At 44.1% G+C, this 23,331-nt stretch overlaps 1 protein-coding gene across 6 annotated transcripts in view; it reads left to right on the forward strand.

Annotated features, from left to right (window-relative positions):
* Nucleotides 1-10,254, forward strand: part of LOC106608563 (RAS guanyl-releasing protein 2) — a 52,321-nt gene extending 42,067 nt beyond the window's left edge. For all 6 annotated transcript variants that reach the window (XM_045721568.1, XM_045721566.1, XM_045721564.1 and 3 more), the window contains 4 exons: nucleotides 3,093-3,129; nucleotides 5,813-5,971; nucleotides 7,639-7,743; nucleotides 7,908-10,254. In XM_045721568.1, the coding sequence (XP_045577524.1) occupies nucleotides 3,093-3,129; nucleotides 5,813-5,971; nucleotides 7,639-7,697 (255 nt within the window). In that variant the 3' untranslated portion in view covers nucleotides 7,698-7,743; nucleotides 7,908-10,254. The remainder of the gene's footprint in view (nucleotides 1-3,092; nucleotides 3,130-5,812; nucleotides 5,972-7,638; nucleotides 7,744-7,907) is intronic.
* Nucleotides 10,255-23,331: the final 13,077 nt, after the last annotated feature.

Raw genomic sequence — 23,331 nt, forward strand, 5'->3', positions numbered from 1 at the left:
ACAGGTGCACAGACAGAGACAGATGAGGTGCAGCACATCGACAAACACACACACACACACACACACACACACACACACACACACACACACACACACACACACACACACACACACACACACACAGCGTCTGACTCACACACACACTTTCTCTAAAAAACTAAAAAAACACCCTTACACTTACCCCACCCCCACCTTCTACACACACTGATGATTCACACAAGGGGCGCTAAGTGGAATTTCCATGCCCTTCTGGGAAAATTGTAATCAAAAATGAAACGGAGGGAGGAAGAAAAGATTAGCTCGGTAACAGTGTGTGGCGGAGCGACAGGGCCACCAGCTACTTCCTGTCTGCCTGCTTTCCTGTTGGCTTCGGGTCAAACATTTCAACTTCCCATTTTTCTGCACTGAAAAAACAAGCCACCCGCCACCATTACGGTGTGGCTCAGACTTCTCTTCGTAATCCAACATCGTTTTAATGTCTCTCCTCTGACAGCCACCGCTGTAGTCTTATCACATACTTACTGAAGCTTCCTGTGAATGGGTCTTGTTACTCACTGTGTAGTTCAACACTGGGAGATAGGACAGTGCCTTCCCAACTGGCAGCCTCTTCCCTATATTTGACTAGGGCCCATTTGGTATGTAGCCAGGGAGGGACAGAGTGTTGTCATGCTCCAGGGGCTGGAGATATAGGTTAAACAAGGGGTCAGTGGGAAGGATTGGTGTTTAGTTCTCTATAAAGCCATGTCTGTGGATCTGGGATGTGGCTCTTGTTCTTGGTGTCTGACTGGTGGGAGGTGTTTATGTCCTGTTGGTCTAGTTTAGGAAAGAAAAGGTAAACTCTTTGAAGCCATGTCTGGTCAGTGTTTTGGTGCCATCGAGGCTTGTTTGTGTTTGTTTGTTGGTTCCTGCTGTGTGTGTGTGTGTCCGTCCATGTGTGTGTTTGTGTGTCCTGTGTGTGTCCGTGTGTCCATCCATGTGTCCGTGTGTCCGTCCTGTGTCCGTGTGTCCGTCCTGTGTGTGTGTCCGTCCTGTGTGTGTGTCCGTCCTGTGTGTGTGTCCGTCCTGTGTGTGTGTCCGTCCGTGTGTGTGTGTGTGTGTGTGTGTGTGTGTGTGTGTGGTCAGGGTATTCTGTCCTCAGATCTCTGCTGTGGCTGTGATCTCCTGGACCAGTCTTTCATGTCATTGTTCCCCCGCGGTGGGCTCCTAGTGCCTGCTTGATCTCACTCTCCCACCACCTCCCTTCTCTTCCACCTCTCTCTTTCTACCTCTAATGCTCATTTTCTCTTTCTCTCTCACACTTCCTATCAGTAGCTCGGTTTCGGTCCAATTGTTGACAGATTTTCATCCGAATGTTCGAAAATCTGCATATATTTTTTTTAATCTATTATTTTTTTTTTACCAGAGAAGTGTTTCCATCAAATGAACTTGGTGCAGATAAAAGTAGTGCACATATAAGAACTTTTGCGGTTAAATTCCCATGTACCGGATAAAAATAAACAGCCCATAAATACAGGCCATAAATACAGTGGTTTCCATCGCATTTTCAACTCTAAAATGTTGCATTATATAGCGAATGTGCCCACTCTGGTCTTGGCACGTGCACTCTAGCCTACAGCTACCAGATACAGTGAGGGTATAGCCTACAGCTACCAGATACAGTGAGGGTATAGCCTACAGCTACCAGATACAGTGAGGGTATAGCCTACAGCTACCAGATACAGTTAGGGTATAGCCTACAGCTACCAGATACAGTGAGGGTATAGCCTACAGCTACCAGATACAGTGAGGGTATAGCCTACAGCTACCAGATACAGTGAGGGTATAGCCTACAGCTACCAGATACAGTGAGGGTATAGCCTACAGCTACCAGATACAGTGAGGGTATAGCCTACAGCTACCAGATACAGTGAGGGTATAGCCTACAGCTACCAGATACAGTGAGGGTATAGCCTACAGCTACCAGATACAGTGAGGGTATAGCCTACAGCTACCAGATACAGTGAGGGTATAGCCTACAGCTACCAGATACAGTGAGGGTATAGCCTCCAGCTACCAGATACAGTGAGGGTATAGCCTCCAGCTACCAGATACAGTGAGGGTATAGCCTCCAGCTACCAGATACAGTGAGGGTATAGCCTCCAGCTACCAGATACAGTGAGGGTATAGCCTCCAGCTACCAGATACAGTGAGGGTATAGCCTACATGATGAGGTTATTATGGACAAAAAAAGCTGTTGTTTTTACGGCAGCCAATCGATGATCGTGTCACCAGAATAACCTTCCTGAGTGGGGCAGCGGTCTAAGGCACTGCATCTCAGTGCTACAGCGTCACTACAGACCTCGGGCTGTATCACAACCGGCCGCGATCGGGTGTCCCGTAGGGCGGCGCACAATTGGCCCAGCGTCGTCCGGGGTGGGCCGTCATTGTAAATAAGAATTTGTTGTTAACTGACTTGCCTAGTTAAATAAAGGTTAAATTATAATACATTTCAAATAAGACTCTTGATATTAATTAGAAAGGAGCATCTAGCTTCAAGCAACCACTTTCACCATCCTGTAAAGTTCATCATAACTTATTTCATCTGGAGCCTAATAAACTGCATGCTTGCCTCAATCGTAGTGGGTTGACCACACAATATCATCGCGTGACTTTGATGTGATGATTATTATATCAATATTTGCGCATAATTTTACAGACACAAAAACAGCTCACCTTGTGTAGCGTATTTTGTTTTGCCGACAAGTCTCTTTTTCCAGCCGTCACTCTGTTTCTACCTGTCTCTCTTTCTACCTCTCCCTCTCTCTCCCCACAACCACCTGCTCCTCCTCCGCATTTTTCATCCTCTTCTCTCTTCTTTCTTCTCTCTTTCTTCTCTCTCTTTCTTCTCTTTCCTCCTTATTACTCTTCCTTCATCTGTCACTTCCCCCACCTCCCTGTGTCTCCTTCATGTTCCAAGATTCTTATGAAAAGAAGTGACACATTTCTTCTCTCTCTTTCTCTCTCTCTTTCTCTCTCTCTCTCTTTCTCTCTCTCTCTTTCTCTTTCTCTTTCTCTCTCTCTCTCTCTCTCTCTCTCTCTCTCCCTCTCTCCAGATATGGGGCTTCTACAAACAGGGATACAAGTGTAAAGGTAAGAGTATCAATACATTTATCTAACTTGAATAGTTCAAATAGCTCCAACATGTCTATGATATAAAAACTATTATTAATTCTGCCCCAACATGTCTATGAAATACATTTTTTATGAATTCTTCCGAACATGGCGTCATCGAATTACCAATTCCCTTTGTCATCATCGATTGCAAACAATCATCACTCAAACCAAAGGTGGCTTTGAGCTTAATGTCAACGGCATGGAAACCATGGCAAATATATCAGAGTACATGACATTATCTGCTTACAGGGCTCCCTATGTCAACACTTGAACAGAGCACAAAGGATCATCATTAAATGTGTTGACATTGGGAGCCCTGAATGAGGATAATGTAAGGTAGTCTGACCACGTGTTGTCATTGGGAGCCCTGAATGAGGATAATGTAAGGTAGTCTGACCACGTGTTGACATTGGGAGCCCTGAATGAGGATAATGTAAGGTAGTCTGACCATGTTGACATTGGGAGCCCTGAATGAGGATAATGTAAGGTAGTCTGACCATGTTGACATTGGGAGCCCTGAATGAGGATAATGTAAGGTAGTCTGACCACGTGTTGACATTGGTAGCCCTGAATGAGGATAATGTAAGGTAGTCTGACCACGTGTTGACATTGGGAGCCCTGAATGAGGATAATGTAAGGTAGTCTGACCACGTGTTGTCATTGGGAGCCCTCAATGAGGATAATGTAAGGTAGTCTGACCACGTGTTGACATTGGGAGCCCTGAATGAGGATAATGTAAGGTAGTCTGACCACGTGTTGACATTGGGAGCCCTGAATGAGGATAATGTAAGGTAGTCTGACCACGTGTTGCCATTGGGAGCCCTGAATGAGGATAATGTAAGGTAGTCTGACCACGTGTTGACATTGGGAGCCCTGAATGAGGATAATGTAAGGTAGTCTGACCACGTGTTGACATTGGGAGCCCTGAATGAGGATAATGTAAGGTAGTCTGACCACGTGTTGACATTGGGAGCCCTGAATGAGGATAATGTAAGGTAGTCTGACCACGTGTTGACATTGGGAGCCCTGAATGAGGATAATGTAAGGTAGTCTGACCACGTGTTGACATTGGGAGCCCTGAATGAGGATAATGTAAGGTAGTCTGACCACGTGTTGACATTGGGAGCCCTGAATGAGGATAATGTAAGGTAGTCTGACCACGTGTTGCCATTGGGAGCCCTGAATGAGGATAATGTAAGGTAGTCTGACCACGTGTTGCCATTGGGAGCCCTGAATGAGGATAATGTAAGGTAGTCTGACCACGTGTTGACATTGGGAGCCCTGAATGAGGATAATGTAAGGTAGTCTGACCACGTTGACATTGGGAGCCCTGAATGAGGATAATGTAAGGTAGTCTGACCACGTGTTAACATTGGGAGCCCTGAATGAGGATAATGTAAGGATGTCTGACCATGTTGACATTGGGAGCCCTGAATGAGTCACATGGCAGACTTCCACTAGCTCCAACCCCCCTTTAGCATACACCTGAACTCTGTCTGTACTACAGTCAGTAGACTGTGTCTGTCTCTCAGGTTAGTGTCCCAAATGGAACCCAATTCCCAATGTAGTGCACTGTTTTTGTCCCGTGCGCTATGGGCCCTGGTCAAAAGTAGTGCACTTCGTAGGGTGCCATTTAGGGTGCTGGGTGTGAGTCCGGTTGTGAGTGTACCAGGCTGCTCTACTCTGCTGAGGGCCTTGTGTGGAATTCAATGAGAAGTCCCAGCCATTCACTTCCATTACCGTTGTTGGGCCCAGTCACCGAGTGGGGGAGACGGTGGCAGAGATAATTGAAATGAATTGGCACAGAACAGTAGTGTGTGTGTTGGTGTGTGTGTGTGACAGAGAGAGTGTGTGGAGTCTCGATCAGTCTGGATGGTATATGGGAGAGAAGAAATTTGTTAAAACTAACTTTCGCTGACATTTTACTGAGAGCAAAAGGTGTTTTGAGTGATTGTGTGTAAATGAATGAGTATAGGTGTGTGTAAATGAATGAGTATAGGTGTGTGTAAATGAATGAGTATAGGTGTGTGTAAATGAATGAGTATAGGTGTGTGTGTGTCTAGGTATGTGTTTCATTACTCTGAATTTCTCTCACTGACCCCCTGGACATCCCTGCTCCCCCTTTTCTCCCTGCTCCTAGAGTGTCCTTTGTTGTCAACTGTTGTCAGGGTCTGTCTGCATGGCGGTGTGTGTGTGTGTGTGTGTGTGTGTGTGTGTGTGTGTGTCTGCACTGCGTGTAAGCGCACCTACCTCTCACCACTCACTCTGCCCTTTGCCCCAATGATTCTATTTGCACCCCTCCCTCTCTATCAAACTTTCCCTCTCTTCTCCCCATCCCCTGTCTCTCTCTCCTTCTCAACCTCGCATACTTCTTCTCCAACTCTCTCCACCCCTTACTCCCCATCTCATCCTGCATTCTTCCCTCATTCCCTATCTTCCTTCTCACCCTATCTCCTCCTCTTTCTCTACCCATCTCTCACCCTCTTTCTCTCCCTCTCTCTCACCCTCTCTATCCCCTCCTTTCTCTACCTATCTCTCACCCTCTTTCTCTCCCTCTCACCCTCTCTCCTCCTCTTTCTCTCCCTCTCTCTTATCCTCCTACTCCCCCTCCTCTCTCTATCTCCCACTCTCTCCCTCCGTCTCTCCCTCCCTCGGACAGCGTGTGGAATTAATTGTCACAAGGCGTGTCGAGGTCGTCTGGCTGTGGAGTGCCGTAAACGGACCAAGAGCATCAGCCATGAGCATGCCCCCTCCCTTCAGGCTCGCTCCTACAGCTTCCCCCCCCTGGCCAACACCCCACCCAGCCTACAGAACACAGGTGAGACACCCCCCCCCCCTCCAACCACTAATACTATGGCCATATCTGACCACAATTCTAAGGATTTGGTGTCACTCAAAAACAGGTCCCCCAGGAATGTGCCTGGCACAAATGTCTAATAAATCAGGTCCAAAATCTCATTTGAAAACGGGTCCACCATTAGAATGTAGTTCAAATGAATGATTGGGTCGTTGTTCGTTTTGTTCGAGGATCCCTTTCATTCATTTTACCATGCTCACTAGTCAAAGTTTCTGTGATTCCATTGGTGTGTGTTCTGTTTCTGTGACACGCAGATATGACACGCAGACAAAGACATTTGGGGCATTCTTACCAGCCTGTGATTTGCAATGTAAATGTGACAAAAATCACACCAACGTGACGAGCGTATGAATCAATCAATCAATCAATCAATCAATCAATCAATCAATCAATCAATCAATCAATCAAATGTATTTATAAAGCCCTTCTTACATCAGCTGATGTCACAAAGTGCTGTACAGAAACCCAGCCTAAAACCCCAAACAGCAAGCAATGCAGGTGTAGAAGCACGGTGGCTAGGAAAAACTCCCTAGAAAGGCCGGAACCTAGGAAGAAACCCAGAGAGGAACCAGACTATGAGGGGTGGCCATTCCTCTTCTGGCTGTGCCGGGTGGAAATTATAACAGAACATGGCCAAGATGTTAAAATGTTCATAGATGACCAGTAGGGTCAAATAATAATAATCACAGTGGTTGTCGAGGGTGCAACAGATCAGCACCTCCGGAGTAAATGTTAGTTGGCTTTTCATAGCCGATCATTGAGAGTATCTCTACTGCTCCTGCTGTATTTAGAGAGTTGAAAACAGCACGTCTGGGACAGGTAGCACATCCGGTGAACAGGTCAGGGTTCCATAGCCGCAGGCAGAACAGTTGAAACTGGAGCAGCAGCACGGCCAGGTGGACTGGGGACAGCAAGGAGTCATCAGGCCAGGTAGTCCTGAGGCATGGTCCTAGGGCTCAGGTCCTCTGAGAGAGAGAAAGAAAGAGAAAAAAGAGAGAGAATTAGAGAGAGCATACTTAAATTTACACAGGACACCGGATAAGACAGGAGAAATACTCCAGATATAACAGACTGACCCTAGCCCCCTGACACAAACTACTGCAGCATGAATAATACATCCAGGCACAATTAAGCCGCTGGGAATGGACGGTTCCCTCTGTATAGCGCTGTGTTATAGAATTATATTGTTTTAGAGTTGTATGCCGTTCAACAATGCCCTTGTCTAATGGAGAGAGTATGCAATGATGTTCATGGGTGGAAGAGACAGTAGACCGTAGTAACCATGGTCACTGAACTCTTCTGTCTCTGTGTCTCTGTCTCGCTCTGTCTCTCTCGCTCTGTCTCTCTCGCTCTGTCTCTCTCGCTCTGTCTCTCTCGCTCTGTCTCTCTCGCTCTGTCTCTCTCGCTGTGTGTCTGTCTGTGTGTCTGTCTGTGTGTCTGTCTGTGTGTCTGTCTGTGTGTCTGTCTGTGTGTCTGTCTGTGTGTCTGTCTGTCTGTCTGTCTGTCTGTCTGTCTGTCTGTCTGTCTGTCTGTCTGTCTGTCTGTCTGTCTGTCTGTCTGTCTGTCTGTCTGTCTGTCTGTCTGTCTGTCTGTCTGTCTGTCTGTCTGTCTCTCGCTCTCGCTCTCAGTGATTGTAGAGGAAGATCTCCAGGCAGTGGAGGAAGGTGTGTTTGATGTCCATCTATAACCAGATGATAACCAATAGGCAGGCCTGGCCTGATATGTCCCTCCAGGTAAAATGCATTCTGTAGCTACTATAATAGTTAATTTTGGAGCCTTGGAAGATCACTAGCCAATGACTGAAGTAGCCTAATGTGATTTCAATGAACAATCAATTCACGTATTCAAGTACCGGTAGTCAGATTAATGAATGACTTCTCTTTGATAACTTTCCTAGAAGTCCTGCGTACTCTGGCATTCATACAGCCAAACACTGGCGGGAGGAAACAACAGTTGTCGGGAGCCAGAAGCCTACTGGGGTCTGTTCAGTAGGGTACAACGTTACATAACGCAGATATAAATGTATCATCTAGTACAGATATGATTGTCTGTCGTGTAAAAGAGGGAATCGTTTCAGCTCTATTCATTCCATTTCTATCTGCAACATTCAGACTGCCATTAGGTAGAACAGATATGATTGTCTGTACTGTAGAAGAGAGAACATTGTCCACTTTATTCAAGGCATGTCACACACACAGAGAGAGAGAGAGATGCCGCCACATAGTGGAAAAATACTGCAAATGCATACCTTTCAAGCACTCAAGATTTCAACTCCCTCAATTTAAGTGAATTTGTACGAAATGTCTTTGTGTGTTAAATCTATATTTTAAAATCTGGATGTAGGCCCATGTTTTCATATCCCTTACCTAGTTTAAACACTGAATATAGAAAATAAAATCACATTGTGTTTAGTGTAATGTTATTACCTTCAAGTCTAAGTGGTATGTTTTAGCTATGCATTTAGCTATATGTTATTATTATTATGCCTATATTAATAACCTAAACGATGTCTCTCCAAAATACAAGAGGTGCTGTTATTGCCAAGAAAGAATGCATGCCAACTGGACTTCCAACTTCTTTCTCTGGAAAAAAAAAGCTTTGCTTTGTCTGAGTAGTTTGATATCTTGTTTCTTTGTAAATGTTATGGGAGAAACTTTAAAACACACAGTGTGCTCCATGTCAGAGATGAAACGTTTCAGCACCAGAACTACGGCTGCTTTCGTGGATTGGGTATCAAACCGCTTTCTATCACAACAACAACAACTCAAATGGACTGTGGAACGTACATCCTGAATTTGAATGGCATTTGAATGCTGTTGTATTTTTGTCCTCCTGTTTACCTGAATATCAATGCTGTTCCTATGGTAATTTGACTGTGGTGTGTATGCACGGTGTACTGTTGTAATACTGTTATGTTTCAGTGCACCGACACAGGGCCTTTCCTCTCTCAGTAGCTTTCAATGTAGTTTGAAACGGTGAATGTTATATATTGTCCTGAGAATTGACATCTATTTTAATACGAGACATGTAAGTCTATTGTTTTATCAAGCATGCTTCAAGGGGATCCACATTTGCCAAAATGTCTGTTAAGTGTATTTTTAATGTCGCACATATATTTCTTTTTTAATTGCAACATGAAATCCTGTAGGCGAGACTCTCCTCATTGTATTAGTTTGGGGTCTGTGTCCTCTGAGGGACAGTCCCACAATGTTAGCTGTTTGTGTATCTTTGAATGAAGTACTTCCTCTGCCTTTCATTAATACTGTATAGTATATCCTCCTTATTTACTTATGTCCAAAACTAAACTGCCAGCCCTTCCATGGCAGTCTCTCCTGGACAAGGGTATAATATGTTACAGTAAAGGACCTGATGCTTTAAGCTGATGTCATGTTGGTAACTCTGTGGACATGTCTCTGCTGTTTCTCAGTGTTAAATGCATCACTCTGCTATTTGCTTTAAGAAGGATTTACAACATGATAGGACTAATAGCACAGCAACCCAGTGACGCGTCGTGTGTGTTTGTGACTCTTACAGAATCCATTCCCGCCACACGTTCCTTGTCTAAAGTTTATATCCAACCCACTTTCCCTACCGTCATATAGTTGCTTGGCGTCCGGTATTGGAGTTCTTAACCAGCCGGCCATGCGCTCTGTAATTACCAAAGAAACTAAGGGCTCTATTCAGTCCGTATTGCAGAAGTTACAGCGTGATTGAAATTTAAAGGCAATGTTCCTGCGTTAGCCAAGACCGCATTCACTGTAAACGTAGTATGTGTCGACTCAATGTGAAATGACGTTTACATTTCTAGTGGGCGATCTGTAACGCTTCAGCTTCGCCCTCGTGGGTGTTAGCAAGCAGGCAAGGTAGTGCTAGCTATCAACATCCAATCAAGTAGGGTCTGGAAGCTAGAGTGAGCTTTGATTGGACAATAGCATTGCGATAGCGCAGAGGATTTGCATAAAGTTCAGCTTTCCCCAACTTTGGTCCTGCCCTGTTCACGCTCCCTCGCCCAACAGTCGTCCCCCCCCCCTGCACACTTCACTTCCCTCCTTTGAAAATGAATGGGGCTCTGTTGTTTCACCGCCCCCCAATTTGGTGTGTGGAAATGCACTGTCAGTCAATAACCGCTATTTGATTCCTCAGCTTCCATCTCACACATTGATTCATGCAGCTATTTCATCTGATGTTATTGTATTGAATTCTCTCATGTGGGATGAATGGAGAGTTCTTCTCACCTTGCAGTCTCTTTGTCTCTGTTGCTTTATTGACTGAGTGGGGATGTTTCACTTATTTTCTTAGCTGTGGTGTAATTACATTAGCAGAGTTGTCAAGGACTGTCTGAACTGAGGGTTAGACTGTGTCCTTAGAATGCACACACACACACGAGGCCTGTGTTAAGGCCTGTGTTAACGCCTGCACTCAACACTAATCAAATGAATTAGATATGTAGTGAACTGATTACATCACAGTGCTCTTGTTGTGATTTTGTCCGACTTTTGACCTCGGTTTTCTCTGTTTGAAGAGAAACCAATAACAGTACTGTGATAGCAGTTTGATTGGTTTTTCCTCAAAGCTTAGCTGCTTAATATTTGTGTCTTATGACTACCAATATGGTTGTGTATGCTTATCTCACATATTTGCCTTTTATTCTCAAAATCCCTGTAAAAAGAAAATCACAATTTTATCCAAACACTCAACCCACCCTCATATGCCTACTTCTAAAATTCCTGTTACTGTGTGTGGCCACAGTAACAGTATGATAGGAGTGTAGTCTGGCCCATGATTGATACTTTCCACTCAGCTACATGAAGGCCCGGCCTGCTCCGTCGTTTAGCTGTGGCCCTGACTGGTATTGATCTCAGTGACAGAAATCGAATAGTGCCGGAGATAATTACATTGTAATGAAGGCTGCAGGAAATAGCCCCACATTGGCTAACAATCTCCATCATCGACCTTGGTGTGAAGGAATTCCATTTGGATCAAAAATGGATTCTCAGATCCTTGAGAAGACTGGTTCAGTAGAACAAGCACTGTTGCTCTTCAGTCTACAATGTTTCAAACCTACGGTGTCCATATTAGGACAGCTTCAGTCTCAGCAGGAGTTGAGGATGTCCTAATACGGACACCGTGCAGGCCCTATTTTGATATTCTGGTGTGGAGTGCACTTTAGAGCTGCGATCAATTTAGCTTGCCCGGTACAATGGAAGGAATGGAATAGTAAGGCACATCTCATACTATTTAAATTCTGTATGTATTTGACCCAGCTCTGACTCAAATGCCATCAGAATAACAGATGGTTATTAAAGAAAAGTACACTGAGTGTACCAAACATTAGGGAAACACTTTGCTAATATTGAGTTGCAGCCCCCCCCCCCCTTTTGCTGTCTGGATGTTCTTTGGGTGGTGGACCATTCTTGATACACACGGGACACTGTTGAGCATGAAAAACCCAGCAGCGTTGCAGTTCTTGACACATTCAAACTGGTGCGCCTGGCACCTGCTACCATACCCCGTTCAAAGGCACTTAAATCTTTTGTCTTACCCATTCACACATACACAATCCATGTCTCAAGGCTTAAAAATCCTTCTTTAACCTGTCACCTCCCCTTCATCTACACTGATTGAAGTGGTTTTAACAGGTGACAACAATAAGGGATCTTAGACTAACCAGGTGAATCAAGGTGAATACTAAGTCATGGGAAAATGTTCCTAATGTTTTGTACACTGTGTATATTGATTTGTAGGCTATGTTAGTTGCCATGGATGTGGATAATGTTGAGTGACTGACAGGGATTTGATTCCATGTAGACTGTGTACATGATATTGACATTGTTAGAGTGGTAGGTTTCTCATGTTCAGCATGTTAAAACACGTTATTGATTTAATGTTTATTCGTCAAACAGCTTGAGAAATTAGAAAACATAGTCATACATGTACATTTACAGTCACAACAGGGCCCCTAGTGGCACAGACACGTATATGCACCCTCTGCAGTGTTACTAGTACCAGAATAGACCACTTGATGGCGCTGTTGAGCTGTTAAAGGGATAGGCACTCACTCGGGCACAGTCATTGGGTAGAAAGAGCATTGCACATAGAGGAAAAGCATAACACATTCTCTGTCACGAGGAAAGGGTAGCATTCCTATAAACACAAGTTAATAAACGTGTTGGATTTATTGAATCAGTCACTTTTTGCATTTAAACTCGTCCCCCCCCCACCACGCACACACACACACACACACACACAGGTTTGCTGGGTGTAGTCATTAAATATTAAAAGAAAACCAACAGATTTATTTTACTCTTATCACTGCTCTGTTATCACTGCTCGGTTATCACTGCCTGCCATTTATTGTCTCACCCTTCCTCAGTAGTGATGTATGAGTTTGTTGATTGGTTTGGGGAGGGAGAGAGGAGGATCTTGAGTGGCATGTTCCCACTGTGTCTCTCTACGGTACCTTTACGCCACTGGAATATTGAGTATATATGTTATGCCACACACTTTCCAGATAGAGCCTCAGTCTTTATGATTAGAGAGAGGATCTTTTATTAGTTAACGAATTAGCTTCTCATCTTGTCCACGTTAAAAAAAAAAAGCTATTTCTGACAGTATCTTCCTTTTTGGCTGGTGAGTACACTCTCACAGAAAGACAGTGCTGCAGCCTTAATTGCACGAGACTCAGTGCAAAACGTCCCAGTGCTCCTCACTCTAGTGTGCTAGTCTGCTAGAATCCTCATTATAAACTGGGTGGTTTGAGCCCTGAATGCTGATTGGCTGAAAGCCGTGGTATATGAGACATCATAAAAGGGAATCAGTTAGTAGTATAAAGTGTCTATTTCTAATATTTGTCTTTTAGCTCCAGAAACCCAGAGGGCCCTAAGACTGTCCTATCTGATCCCGCCTCCCCAAAACACACACTCCTTTCATGTGTCTTCTTCTCATTCAGATGTTTTCATTTAACAGAGTTGGTTGGGTTCGAGTTGAGAGAGAACCGTCACTGATACCGCAACGACCGTCAGTGGCCGGCCGGGATTGACACATAATCAATAACACTGCATCGGCTACTGGGACAGGGCGCGTATTTAATATCCGTCAAGCTGCAGGAATGGAAGGCGAGGAGGAGGGGCTCGCCGCTCGCTCCTTGCCTGGGCCATGCATTTGAGTGATGGGCCGGCAGATTGGATCTCCCGACCGAGGGATCAGCGATAGCATGCCTCTGACTTATCTAGTTACAGCTCCAGGCTGAGGCGCCGCTGGGCCCGGGCCTGTTGTCAATAGCTACCCGGGAGGATGATGGTAAAAAAGAAGAGGAGCTTATTCCCTATTTGTTTATGGCTCTGAATGTCCCCGCTGTCCCCTGTGTTTTTGTACCTGTGAGTGAGGTTGAGGGGTCTTTGGGCGCGGCCAAACTAGCCCTTTGATGTCATCCACATGTGATTTCCTATGGGAGTCGTCCGTTAACAATCAGCGGAGATGACGAGTACAATATCCATACAATTTCCACAGGAAAAAAGTTCAGATGAGTTTAACTTTTGACTGGCCGATGGATACGTTAGCCAATTAAAAGAGGAGCATGGACCAAAAATGAATCTGTTGTAATTTGGTGTCCGTTCTCCACGGATCAGTCTGGCCAAAGCCTTAGGCCTATACATAGGTTGTGTGGCTCAGTTGGTAGAGCATGGCACTTGCAATGCCAGGGTTGTGGGTTTGATTCCCACTGGGGACCAGTAGGGAGAGAGTATGTATGTATGCACTCACTACTGAAGGTCGTTCTGGATAGCAGCGTCTGCTAAATGACTGAAATGTAAATTGCTTATAGTAATAAACGCTGTCTCCTGTATTTTGTATCTGGGACTGGAAGAGGAGGATGAAGGTCTTGGGCAATGTAAGGATATTCACATCATGTCACCTTGATCGCATGTTTGTCTTTGATAGGCAATATATTTATGTACTTAAAGTATATTGCCTATCAAATAACATGCATTTGACATGTTATACATGACACGTCTGTGGCAAAGCTTTTACTTCAAATGCATGTTATTACATAGGTCTGTACCAACTCCATGATGTCTCATCAGTTCATGCAAACTACAATTTGAGGATATAGCGAGTGGATGAATGTACAGTATGTTAAAAAGAAATGTCTATCAGACAGATTATACAAGATTCACTCGTCATAGTAATCATCATTTCTGTCTCTCAGAAACTAGATGTATTCACTAAAGAAAGACGAGGCCTCTTCTTACATCACCAGACAGAGCTTCTTTATACCACCACAGAGCTCATAAACTGTATTATACAACCTCGAAAAACTAATTTGCGGACACAACAGCCATGTGTCTCGCCACTGGCATGGATTCGATGGGAACATCGTTGATCCCATCTTTAGCCTGAACCTCTCTGACTCAACCACACTGGCCATGGTTATGAAGGTCAACCCACACTGGCCATGGTTATGAAGGTCAACCCACACTGGCCATGGTTATGAAGGTCAACCACACTGGCCATGGTTATGAAGGTCAACCCACACTGGCCATGGTTATGAAGGTCAACCCACACTGGCCATGGTTATGAAGGTCAACCACACTGGCCATGGTTATGAAGGTCAACCCACACTGGCCATGGTTATGAAGGTCAACCCACACTGGCCATGGTTATGAAGGTCAACCACACTGGCCATGGTTATGAAGGTCAACCACACTGGCCATGGTTATGAAGGTCAACCACACTGGCCATGGTTATGAAGGTCAACCAACACTGGCCATGGTTATGAAGGTCAACCACACTGGCCATGGTTATGAAGGTCAACCACACTGGCCATGGTTATGAAGGTCAACCCACACTGGCCATGGTTATGAAGGTCAACCACACTGGCCATGGTTATGAAGGGAGGTCAGTAAAGTATTTCTGAAGAAGTTTCTTCCTTGCTTCTTCCTCAAACATTTTGACATTTCTTCTCCTTTTCAATTTCTACCTCTATTTCCTCTTCCTTCACTGCTTCCTTCCTTCCTTTCCTCCTCTTTCATCCCTCTCTTTACATTCTCTCTTCTTTGGTTCAACCGACAGCATCAACCCGCTTCCTGCTTATAGTACTGAAGAAAGAAAACAGCCTTCTTGCCCCCAAAAATGGGATGACGACTTTGACAGAGAAACAGACAGGGGGAAGCAATTATCCACAGGGTTAAGATGCGTTAAGAGGTATTTCAATTGAAGTGAACCCGTTGTTGCGGTTACGATCAGTTCACTTCACTTAGATTTATTAGGCTGCAGAGCTAAAGAGCAAAACCTCTTTAGTTGTTTTAAGGGAAAACGCCTGGGAGACATGTAAAACCATGGGTTTATTAAAGACCACTTAGACTCGGTTTATGACAGCCAGCTAACACTTCCAACGGATGGATTTAGACATTACCGATGTAGGATCTTAATTTGATCACACTTTTGTTTATGAGAATTTGTAGTGTATTTGATTTTTAAAAGGCTTCTTAAGTTTAATTTCCACTTTGAAAGGTCACTTGTATCAACCTCTACAAAAACGTCCATTAATTATAATCCACATAAGAATTCTATCAGGAATCAAGGTAAGACCCAGATGCAAACACGCCGAATTGACAATGGTTTAACATTCCAACAGGGGCAGGCAATAGACAGGTCAAGGCATGCAGGGGTCAGTAAACCAGAGGTGGGGCAACGGTACCAGATGGCAGGCAGGGTCAGGGTAGGCAGAGGTCAATAATCCAGAGGTGGGGCAAAGGTACAACAGGTTGGCAGGCAGGGTCAGGCAGAGTGGTCAGGCAGGCGGGCTCAGAGTCAGGACAGGCAAGGGTCAAAACCAGGAGGGTGAGAAAAAGAGAGACTGGGAAAAGCAGGAGCTGAGAACAAATACTGACTTGATAAACAAGACGAACTGGCAACGGACAAACAGAGAACACCGGTATAAATACAAGGGATAATGGGGAGATGGGCGATACCTGGAGGGGGGTGGAGACAATCCCACGGACAGGTGAAACAGATCAGGGTGTGACAAATTCACATTTCCTGTTGCTGCAGGATTATTTTCCTGTTGTAGCAAACTGGCTCAAATTAAGATCCTACATCTGTATGTTGCTTCCTGTTGGTTTATAGGGTCTTTGGCTATAGTAGTAGAATAGCTATTAGCTGTTTGTCAATAACACAGGGACTACTTAATAGACAAATTAACCTGTCCTCAGATCTACCCATTCATCAACATTATATTGAATCTATTTTCTTGCCCAATTCTATGTACAGTACCATGAGACACCACAGATTTAGGATCTTAATTTGAGCCAGTTTGCTACAGCAGGGAAATAAACCTGCAGCAACAGGACATTTGAATTGTCATGTGGATTATAATTAATGGACTTTTTTGTAGGGGTTGATACATTTTTCTTAAGGGAAAATCAGTGATATTGCACACTTCAGAAGCCTTTTTAAACGTTAAATACACATTTTATCCTACATTGCAGGAAAGTTCTCCTGCAACAGGGTGATCAGATTAAGATCCTACATCTGTATATCTTCTGAACATTTCCTACACACTAAGCCTGGTAAAGGGATCACCACTTTCCCATTGACCATGTGGTTCCATGGAGCCTCTGGAGGGTTTCCTCCAGCCACCCTGGGTCATGGCAGGTTTAATTCCAGGCTAGGAGATCCTGACCTGGGAAGATGGTCTCAGAGGTCCCCCTGCCCTACCAGGCACGAAGGCTGGTCTGGAGAGTATAAATAGTATGACTGATCAGGCCAGAGCTCGGTCTAAGGCTCGCCCTATTCTCTCTCTCTACTCTCTAGCTCGGATTTAATTGCTTTGAAGCTCAGTGCTCACCTCCGGGAGCTCGACAGGGATGTTTTACAGAGTTTTTGGGAGACCGCCTTTAATAAATAATTCCAGGCAGCCCTCTCTTAGCCTCTCCCCACTGCAGAGGAGAGGGATGGAGGGAGAGGGTAGAGAGAAACCAGTTGGACAACGGTTGGGAAGGGGTCTTGGTATGGGGAATTGGAGAATAGGTATAGGATGAAATTGCCCCTCCAGGACTTATACTGCTCTGATGTCTGTTTTGTATGTTCACTGAACGGTTCAGTTTAGGATTTAGTGAGGATAGACTGATCCTCACTTGACCAATTGCCAATGTGCATCGGGATTTTATCAAGCTTTTTGAATGAGATTATAATAAATAAGTCACCTGTAATGAAATTGATCCTTTATGTTTAATTAAATCAATACATGCAATTTGGGTAGAGCTGGCGGTAATGGGCATCCATTTTCTTATTCACAGTGTGTTCACTTTTGTGATTGTGAAGTCATTCATTAGCTACCTTCTGCAGCGGCCCCTTTGCAGTGAATTGCGCTAAATTGTACATCAGCCGTGAAATTCACATAATTGGCTAAGTATAGTCCAATTCGACCTTTAGCGCCTTTAATACCTCAAAAACGATCGTGTCCGCACCACTTCTCAGCGGGATCAGTTGTTTAACAGAATGCTAACGTGCTAACGGTTGCTAGGCAGTGCGTTCTAATTCTGTGGGGTGTTCATAATCGCTCTAGCATGATTGTGGGTGATCCAAACAGATGGGCTAATTATCATACTAATTGTAACCGGCCATACACTTGCAAAAAGTAAAAAAAAGGCCTTCAATGCCTCCTTTCATTTTCTCCACTACTCTGTTCTTTCTACAATGGCTTCCTTCCCGAACAGTGATATCAGTGATATCATTATTGCCGGGGTTCTTCAGCTCGGAGGGAAATGCTGGCTACCAATGGTACCACTTACCGTACACAACACATACTATTATCCCTTCAAATAACTTAATACTGACGAAAATATAGGTTGGTCATCTCCATCACTTAGTTCAAATAATTGTATTTCAAATAGTAAATAGCTACACTTAGAAATTGCCAGGCACAATGGAACCAATGGATAGTTCCAAAATTGCAAACTCCAGCCATCAGACATGAGCCAAGGTCAGCTTGGCATTAGATCTGACCTCAAGTCAGTCCCTATCCACTGCACTGAAAGCCTAGGCTGTGTCTGCAGAAGGTAGCTAATGAATGAATTTCACAACCACAAACAGATCTGGGACCAGGTTTGCCTGTCACATCATTGTGTGTTCCAGGAAATATCCTGGGTCTGGCTTGATGTGGTAAAGTTCCCCTCTGTCTAATTTGAGGAAGTGATGTAAAACGTAACTAAATCTCTGGTCAGCAGGACATGGTTCTAACTGGTACCAGTGTATCAGAGTCCTGAAGAGAGGAGTTGATTACACATTATGTCTAGATGTCTTTATCACTAAGGTGAAATGTGTCAAATAAACATTAAAATAATATTAAGTTGAAACTTGAAGAATCACAACTCTAGACCTATACTGTCATTCTTGACTTCAACCCTTTGACTCCACGAGAAGACAGATACAACAGACTAGGACCCAGACCAGAGAGGAGGTCATCCACAACAGACTAGGACCCAGACCAGAGAGGAGGTCATCCACAACAGACTAGGAACCAGACCAGAGAGGAGTTCATCCTCAACAGACTAGGAACCAGACCAGAGAAGAGCTCATCCACAACAGACTAGGACCCAGACCAGAGAGGAGATCATCCACAACAGACTAGGACCCAGACCAGAGAGGAAATCATCCACAACAGACTAGGACCCAGACCAGAGAAGAGGTCTGTACAGTTTGTATCATTTAAGGAGTTCATTCTTCATGAACAGGGTGAAACTCACCTCTTGTAAGATGGCGTCCTGAACAGCAGGACCGCTGAGGTTCAGATTTTCATATTTTGGGGTCACCTTGACTCTCACCACCTGTCTCTTAAATTGAGGTTTATGAGGGGTCTCCACAGCTGGGCCTACAAGATAATAAAATCCCACAATGACAGTAGTGAATCATGGGGCAACATTCGAGTTCTCCTGTCATCATAATATCTGGATGAGAATATGGTAACTTACCATAGAAGATGAAAGGACAGCTTCTATCACGGCTCATTCCACCATTTATTAGAATAGGAAGGAGAAGCCTAAACCACAGTGTTGTTGTTATTCTGATCTGCTGAAGGCTATCCTGGCCACCAGTTTCTGAATGAGGAGTCACTCCGGTCTCCAGGAATCTTGAAACCACACAGGAAGTCCCCTCAGTGATATCTTCTGATCTATCTCTGTGTTGTCAGTCTGGTTCCTCACACTGACCAGGTCTGTGTGATGCTGTCTGCAGTAACTCTGAGCATCTATCCAGGTCTTGTTCTCCTGAATTAAGACGTGTGTTAGGTTGGTGTCTTGTTTTCCTGCAAAAGTCAAATTTAATAATCAATATGAGAAACCATGTTCTCATTGATTTGATAACAGATCAATAACTGATTAACAACTTAAAGCTATGTTTCAACTCATTGGCAGCCCTGGCACTTTGTGATATTGATGAAGACATGAGGAAGGTGTGTAGAAACCTGTGAATAGAATAATGATTCATGATGGGCATTTTCTCCAGCAACCCCTCACCCCCAACCACATTATCTATGCATCCATGCCCGTACAGTACACTCAGTTGTACACACACACACACACACACACACTGAATTGACCTAGGTTAGCAGGGTGAGATACAAAAACATTTCCATCACTGTGAAATTCAAAGGATACTTGATTAAAATTCATGCAGAGACCCCTATGGTTGCAAAACCTTACGAACGCACACTGTCTTTCTCCTTCTTTACTGATATGACGTGACAGGGCAGGTGAAGATAAGGCTCCCCACATAGAGGATTTTCACCTGTTCAGAGACATGAACAATCAGCGATTACGCTGGAAGGAAAATAAACCCAACATTTTCAGAGCGCCAACGAGGGTTGGAACGCATGGATGATTATACTACACTGGGTCCTTAAAAACTGGGCATGAATAAAATATTGCTAAATGAATGGCAAGAAACAGGCTCCACTGAGGAGGCTTCCTATGGTCACACACTCTCTGACTTTAAAGACAATGAAAGCACAATGAAAGGTTTTGAACATAAGAGAGGTTATTACACAATTTGAGTTGAGAGCCAAGAGTTTTGAAAATGTACCACTTACATCTGAAAAACCCTGTAAATCTTACATACAGTGCATTTGGAAACTATTCAGACCCCTTGACTTTTTCCACATTGTGTTATGTTACAGGCTTATTCTACAATTTATGAAATTGTTTTTTATCATCAATCTACATACAATACCCCATAATGACAAAGCAAAACAGGCTTTTAGACATTTTTGCAAATCTATACAAAAAAAAATATGAAACATCACATTTACATAAGTTTTCAGACCATTTACTCAGTACGTTCTTGAAGAAGCTTTGGCAGCGATTCTTGGGTATGATGCTACAAGCTTGGCACACCTGTACTTGGGGAGTTTCTCCCATTCTTCTCTGCAGATCCTCTCAAGCTCTGTCAGGTTGGATGGGGAGTGTTGCTGCACAGCTACTTTCAGGTCTCTCCAGAGATGTCCAAGTCCAGGTTTTGGCTGGGCCACTCAAGGACATTCAGAGACTTGTCCCGAAGACACTCCTGCGTTGTCTTGGCTGTGTGCTTAGGGTCATTGTCCTGTTGGAAGGCGAACCTTCGCCCTACTCTGAGGTCCTGAGCGCTCTGGAGCAGGTTTTCATCAAGGATCTCTGTACTTTGCTCCGTTCATCTTTCCCTCGATCCTGACTAGTTGCCCAGTTCCTGCTACTGAAAAACATCCCCACAGCATGATACTGCCACCACCATGCTTCACCGTAGGGATGGTGCCAGGTTTCCTCCAGATGTGACGCTTGGCATTCAGGCAAAAGAGTTCAATGTTGGTTTCATCAGACCACAGAATGTTATTTCTCATAGTCTGAGAGTCTTTAAGTGCCTTTTGGCAAACTCCAAGCGGGCTGTCATGTGCCTTTTACCGAGGAGTGTCTTCCGTCTGGCCACTCCCACCATAAAGGCCTGATTGGTGGAGTGCTGCAGAGATCGTTGTCCTTCTGGAAGGTTCTCCCATCTCCACAGAGGAACTCTAGAGCTCTGTCAGAGTGACCATCGGGTTCTTGGTCACCCCCCTGACCAAGGCCCTTCTCCCTGATTGCTCAGATTGGCCTGGTGTCCTGCTGTAGGAAGAGTATGGGTGGTTCCAAACTTCTTCCATTTAAGAATGATGGAGCCCTCTGTGTTCTTGGGGACCTTCAATTCTGCAGAAATGTTTTGGTACCCTTCCCCAGATCTGTGCCTCGACACAATCCTGTCTTGGCGCTCTACGGACAATTCCTTCAACCTCATGGCTTGGTTTTTGCTCTGACATGCACTGACAACTGCCCTGGTCTTAGCGCTCTCTCTCTGAAAATGTTATTTTTTTTTTAAATGACGAGTTCCTGGGATTGTTTTTATATGCTCCTGTGTATATGTGAATTTTCTCAAGGGTATTATTGGGTTGCGATGGTAAAAAGGAACAAAGATAAACATAAACTCCTCTGTCATTGGGTTCTCTGACCTCCCTCTCCTCTGTCATTGGGTGTTCTGACCTCCCTCTCCTCTGTCATTGGGTGCTCTGACCTCCCTCTCCTCTGTCATTGGTGTCTGCCTCCTCTCTTCTGTCATTGGGTGCTGTAGTTCTCTGCCCTCCCTCTCCTCTGTCATTGGGTGCTCTGACCTCCCTCTCCTCTGTCATTGAGTTCTCTGCCCTCCCTCTCCTCTGTCATTGGGTGCTCTGCCCTCCCTCTCCTCTGTCATTGAGTTCTCTGCCCTCCCTCTCCTCTGTCATTGGGTGCTCTGACCTCCCTCTCCTCTGTCATTGTGTCTGCTCCCCTCCTCTGTCATTGAGTTCTCTGCCCTCCCTCTCCTCTGTCTTGAGTTCTGCCCTCCCTCTCCTCTGTCATTGGGTGCTCTGATCTCCCTCTCCTCTGTCACTGGCTGCTCTGACCTCCCTCTCCTCTGTCATTGGGTGCTCTGACCTCCCTCTCCTCTGTCATTGTGTGTTCTGCCCTCCCTCTCCTCTGTCATTGTGTGTTCTGCCCTCCCTCTCCTCTGTCATTGAGTATTTTCTGACCTCCCTCTCCTCTGTCATTGTGTGTTCTGCCCTCCCTCTCCTCTGTCATTTACAGTGAATTATTTAAAAACTTCCCTCTTCTCCAAATGCAAACCATTGGTCAGCACGTCATGGCTACAGCTGACACCTGTTTAGTGGTTCAGATGGGTCTTGATGAGTAATGTACTAATGGAATAAGAACTAACTATAAAAAAAACACCAGATTTACATTTTCAACAAACCTTTATTTGGTCAAATATAAATAGCAGTTTAATTAAAATAAAACCTTGATGAGTTAGTGATTATTTCTTCCAATCTAAATAAACTTCCAATAAAGAAAGACAGCGTCGTTAGGGTGGTAATCTGTCCTGTGCTTTCTACTTGGACTTTCACCTGAATCATTCATTGGTGTCAAGGTGCAGAAATTCTTGTGAGTCAGATTAAACACCTAATTCCAAATGTGCCATCAAGTCTACAGTTGAAGAAAAACTAGGTTCTAATATATAAACTAACAAAAGAGATTCAAACAATGAACAATGTTAAAGATTTGTAACTTAAGATCACATCCTATGATAAAACATTTTATATGTGTTAAAACAATTTACTGTATCACAGATAAAACACCTGTTTCAATTAAGTTGAGAAAATATATAGACAAGACATTCAATGTATAATGTTTAAGGGGCAATCTGCTATTGTTACTTCCATTTTTTTCATTTTTTATTTTATTTTGTCGGTATAGAAATAAGCTGTTACCGTGTTCCATCACATATGCTTTCTGTTTCATAGTTGTAACAAAGGAACTCCATGAATAAAATGGAACACTTGAATTTTTGTTTTTTGTGTTTTTTGTTTTTACATATAGCCTACAGAAACATAAACTAATGACAATGCTATTGTGTTATTTAAAATAACTAGTATTCTAATGTTAGCCTAAGGTTTTCATTTACCCAACCAAATTATAATTATCATTATCTTGAAGGGGGTGTTGCTCGAAGTCCAGTGGTTCTGAGGTTAAAAGGTTATTTGGCTGTTCCCATAGAAGCACCCTTTGTAGAAACCTTTTTTGGTTCCAGGTAGAACCCTTTTGGGTTCCGTGTAAAACCCTTTCCACAGAGGGTTCTTCTCCTATGGGGACAGCAGAAGAACCCTTTTAGAACCCTTTTTTCTAAGAATTTCTACACGATGGAACTAAAAGATGGGCCGATACCTTGTTAGAGCCGTCTGTTAGAGTGGCTTTCTTTAACAGACACTTTTAGGCTCTCACGTTGTTAAACTA

The sequence above is a fragment of the Salmo salar genome, chromosome ssa07 (assembly GCF_905237065.1).
Source record: "Salmo salar chromosome ssa07, Ssal_v3.1, whole genome shotgun sequence".
NCBI lineage: Eukaryota > Metazoa > Chordata > Actinopteri > Salmoniformes > Salmonidae > Salmo > Salmo salar.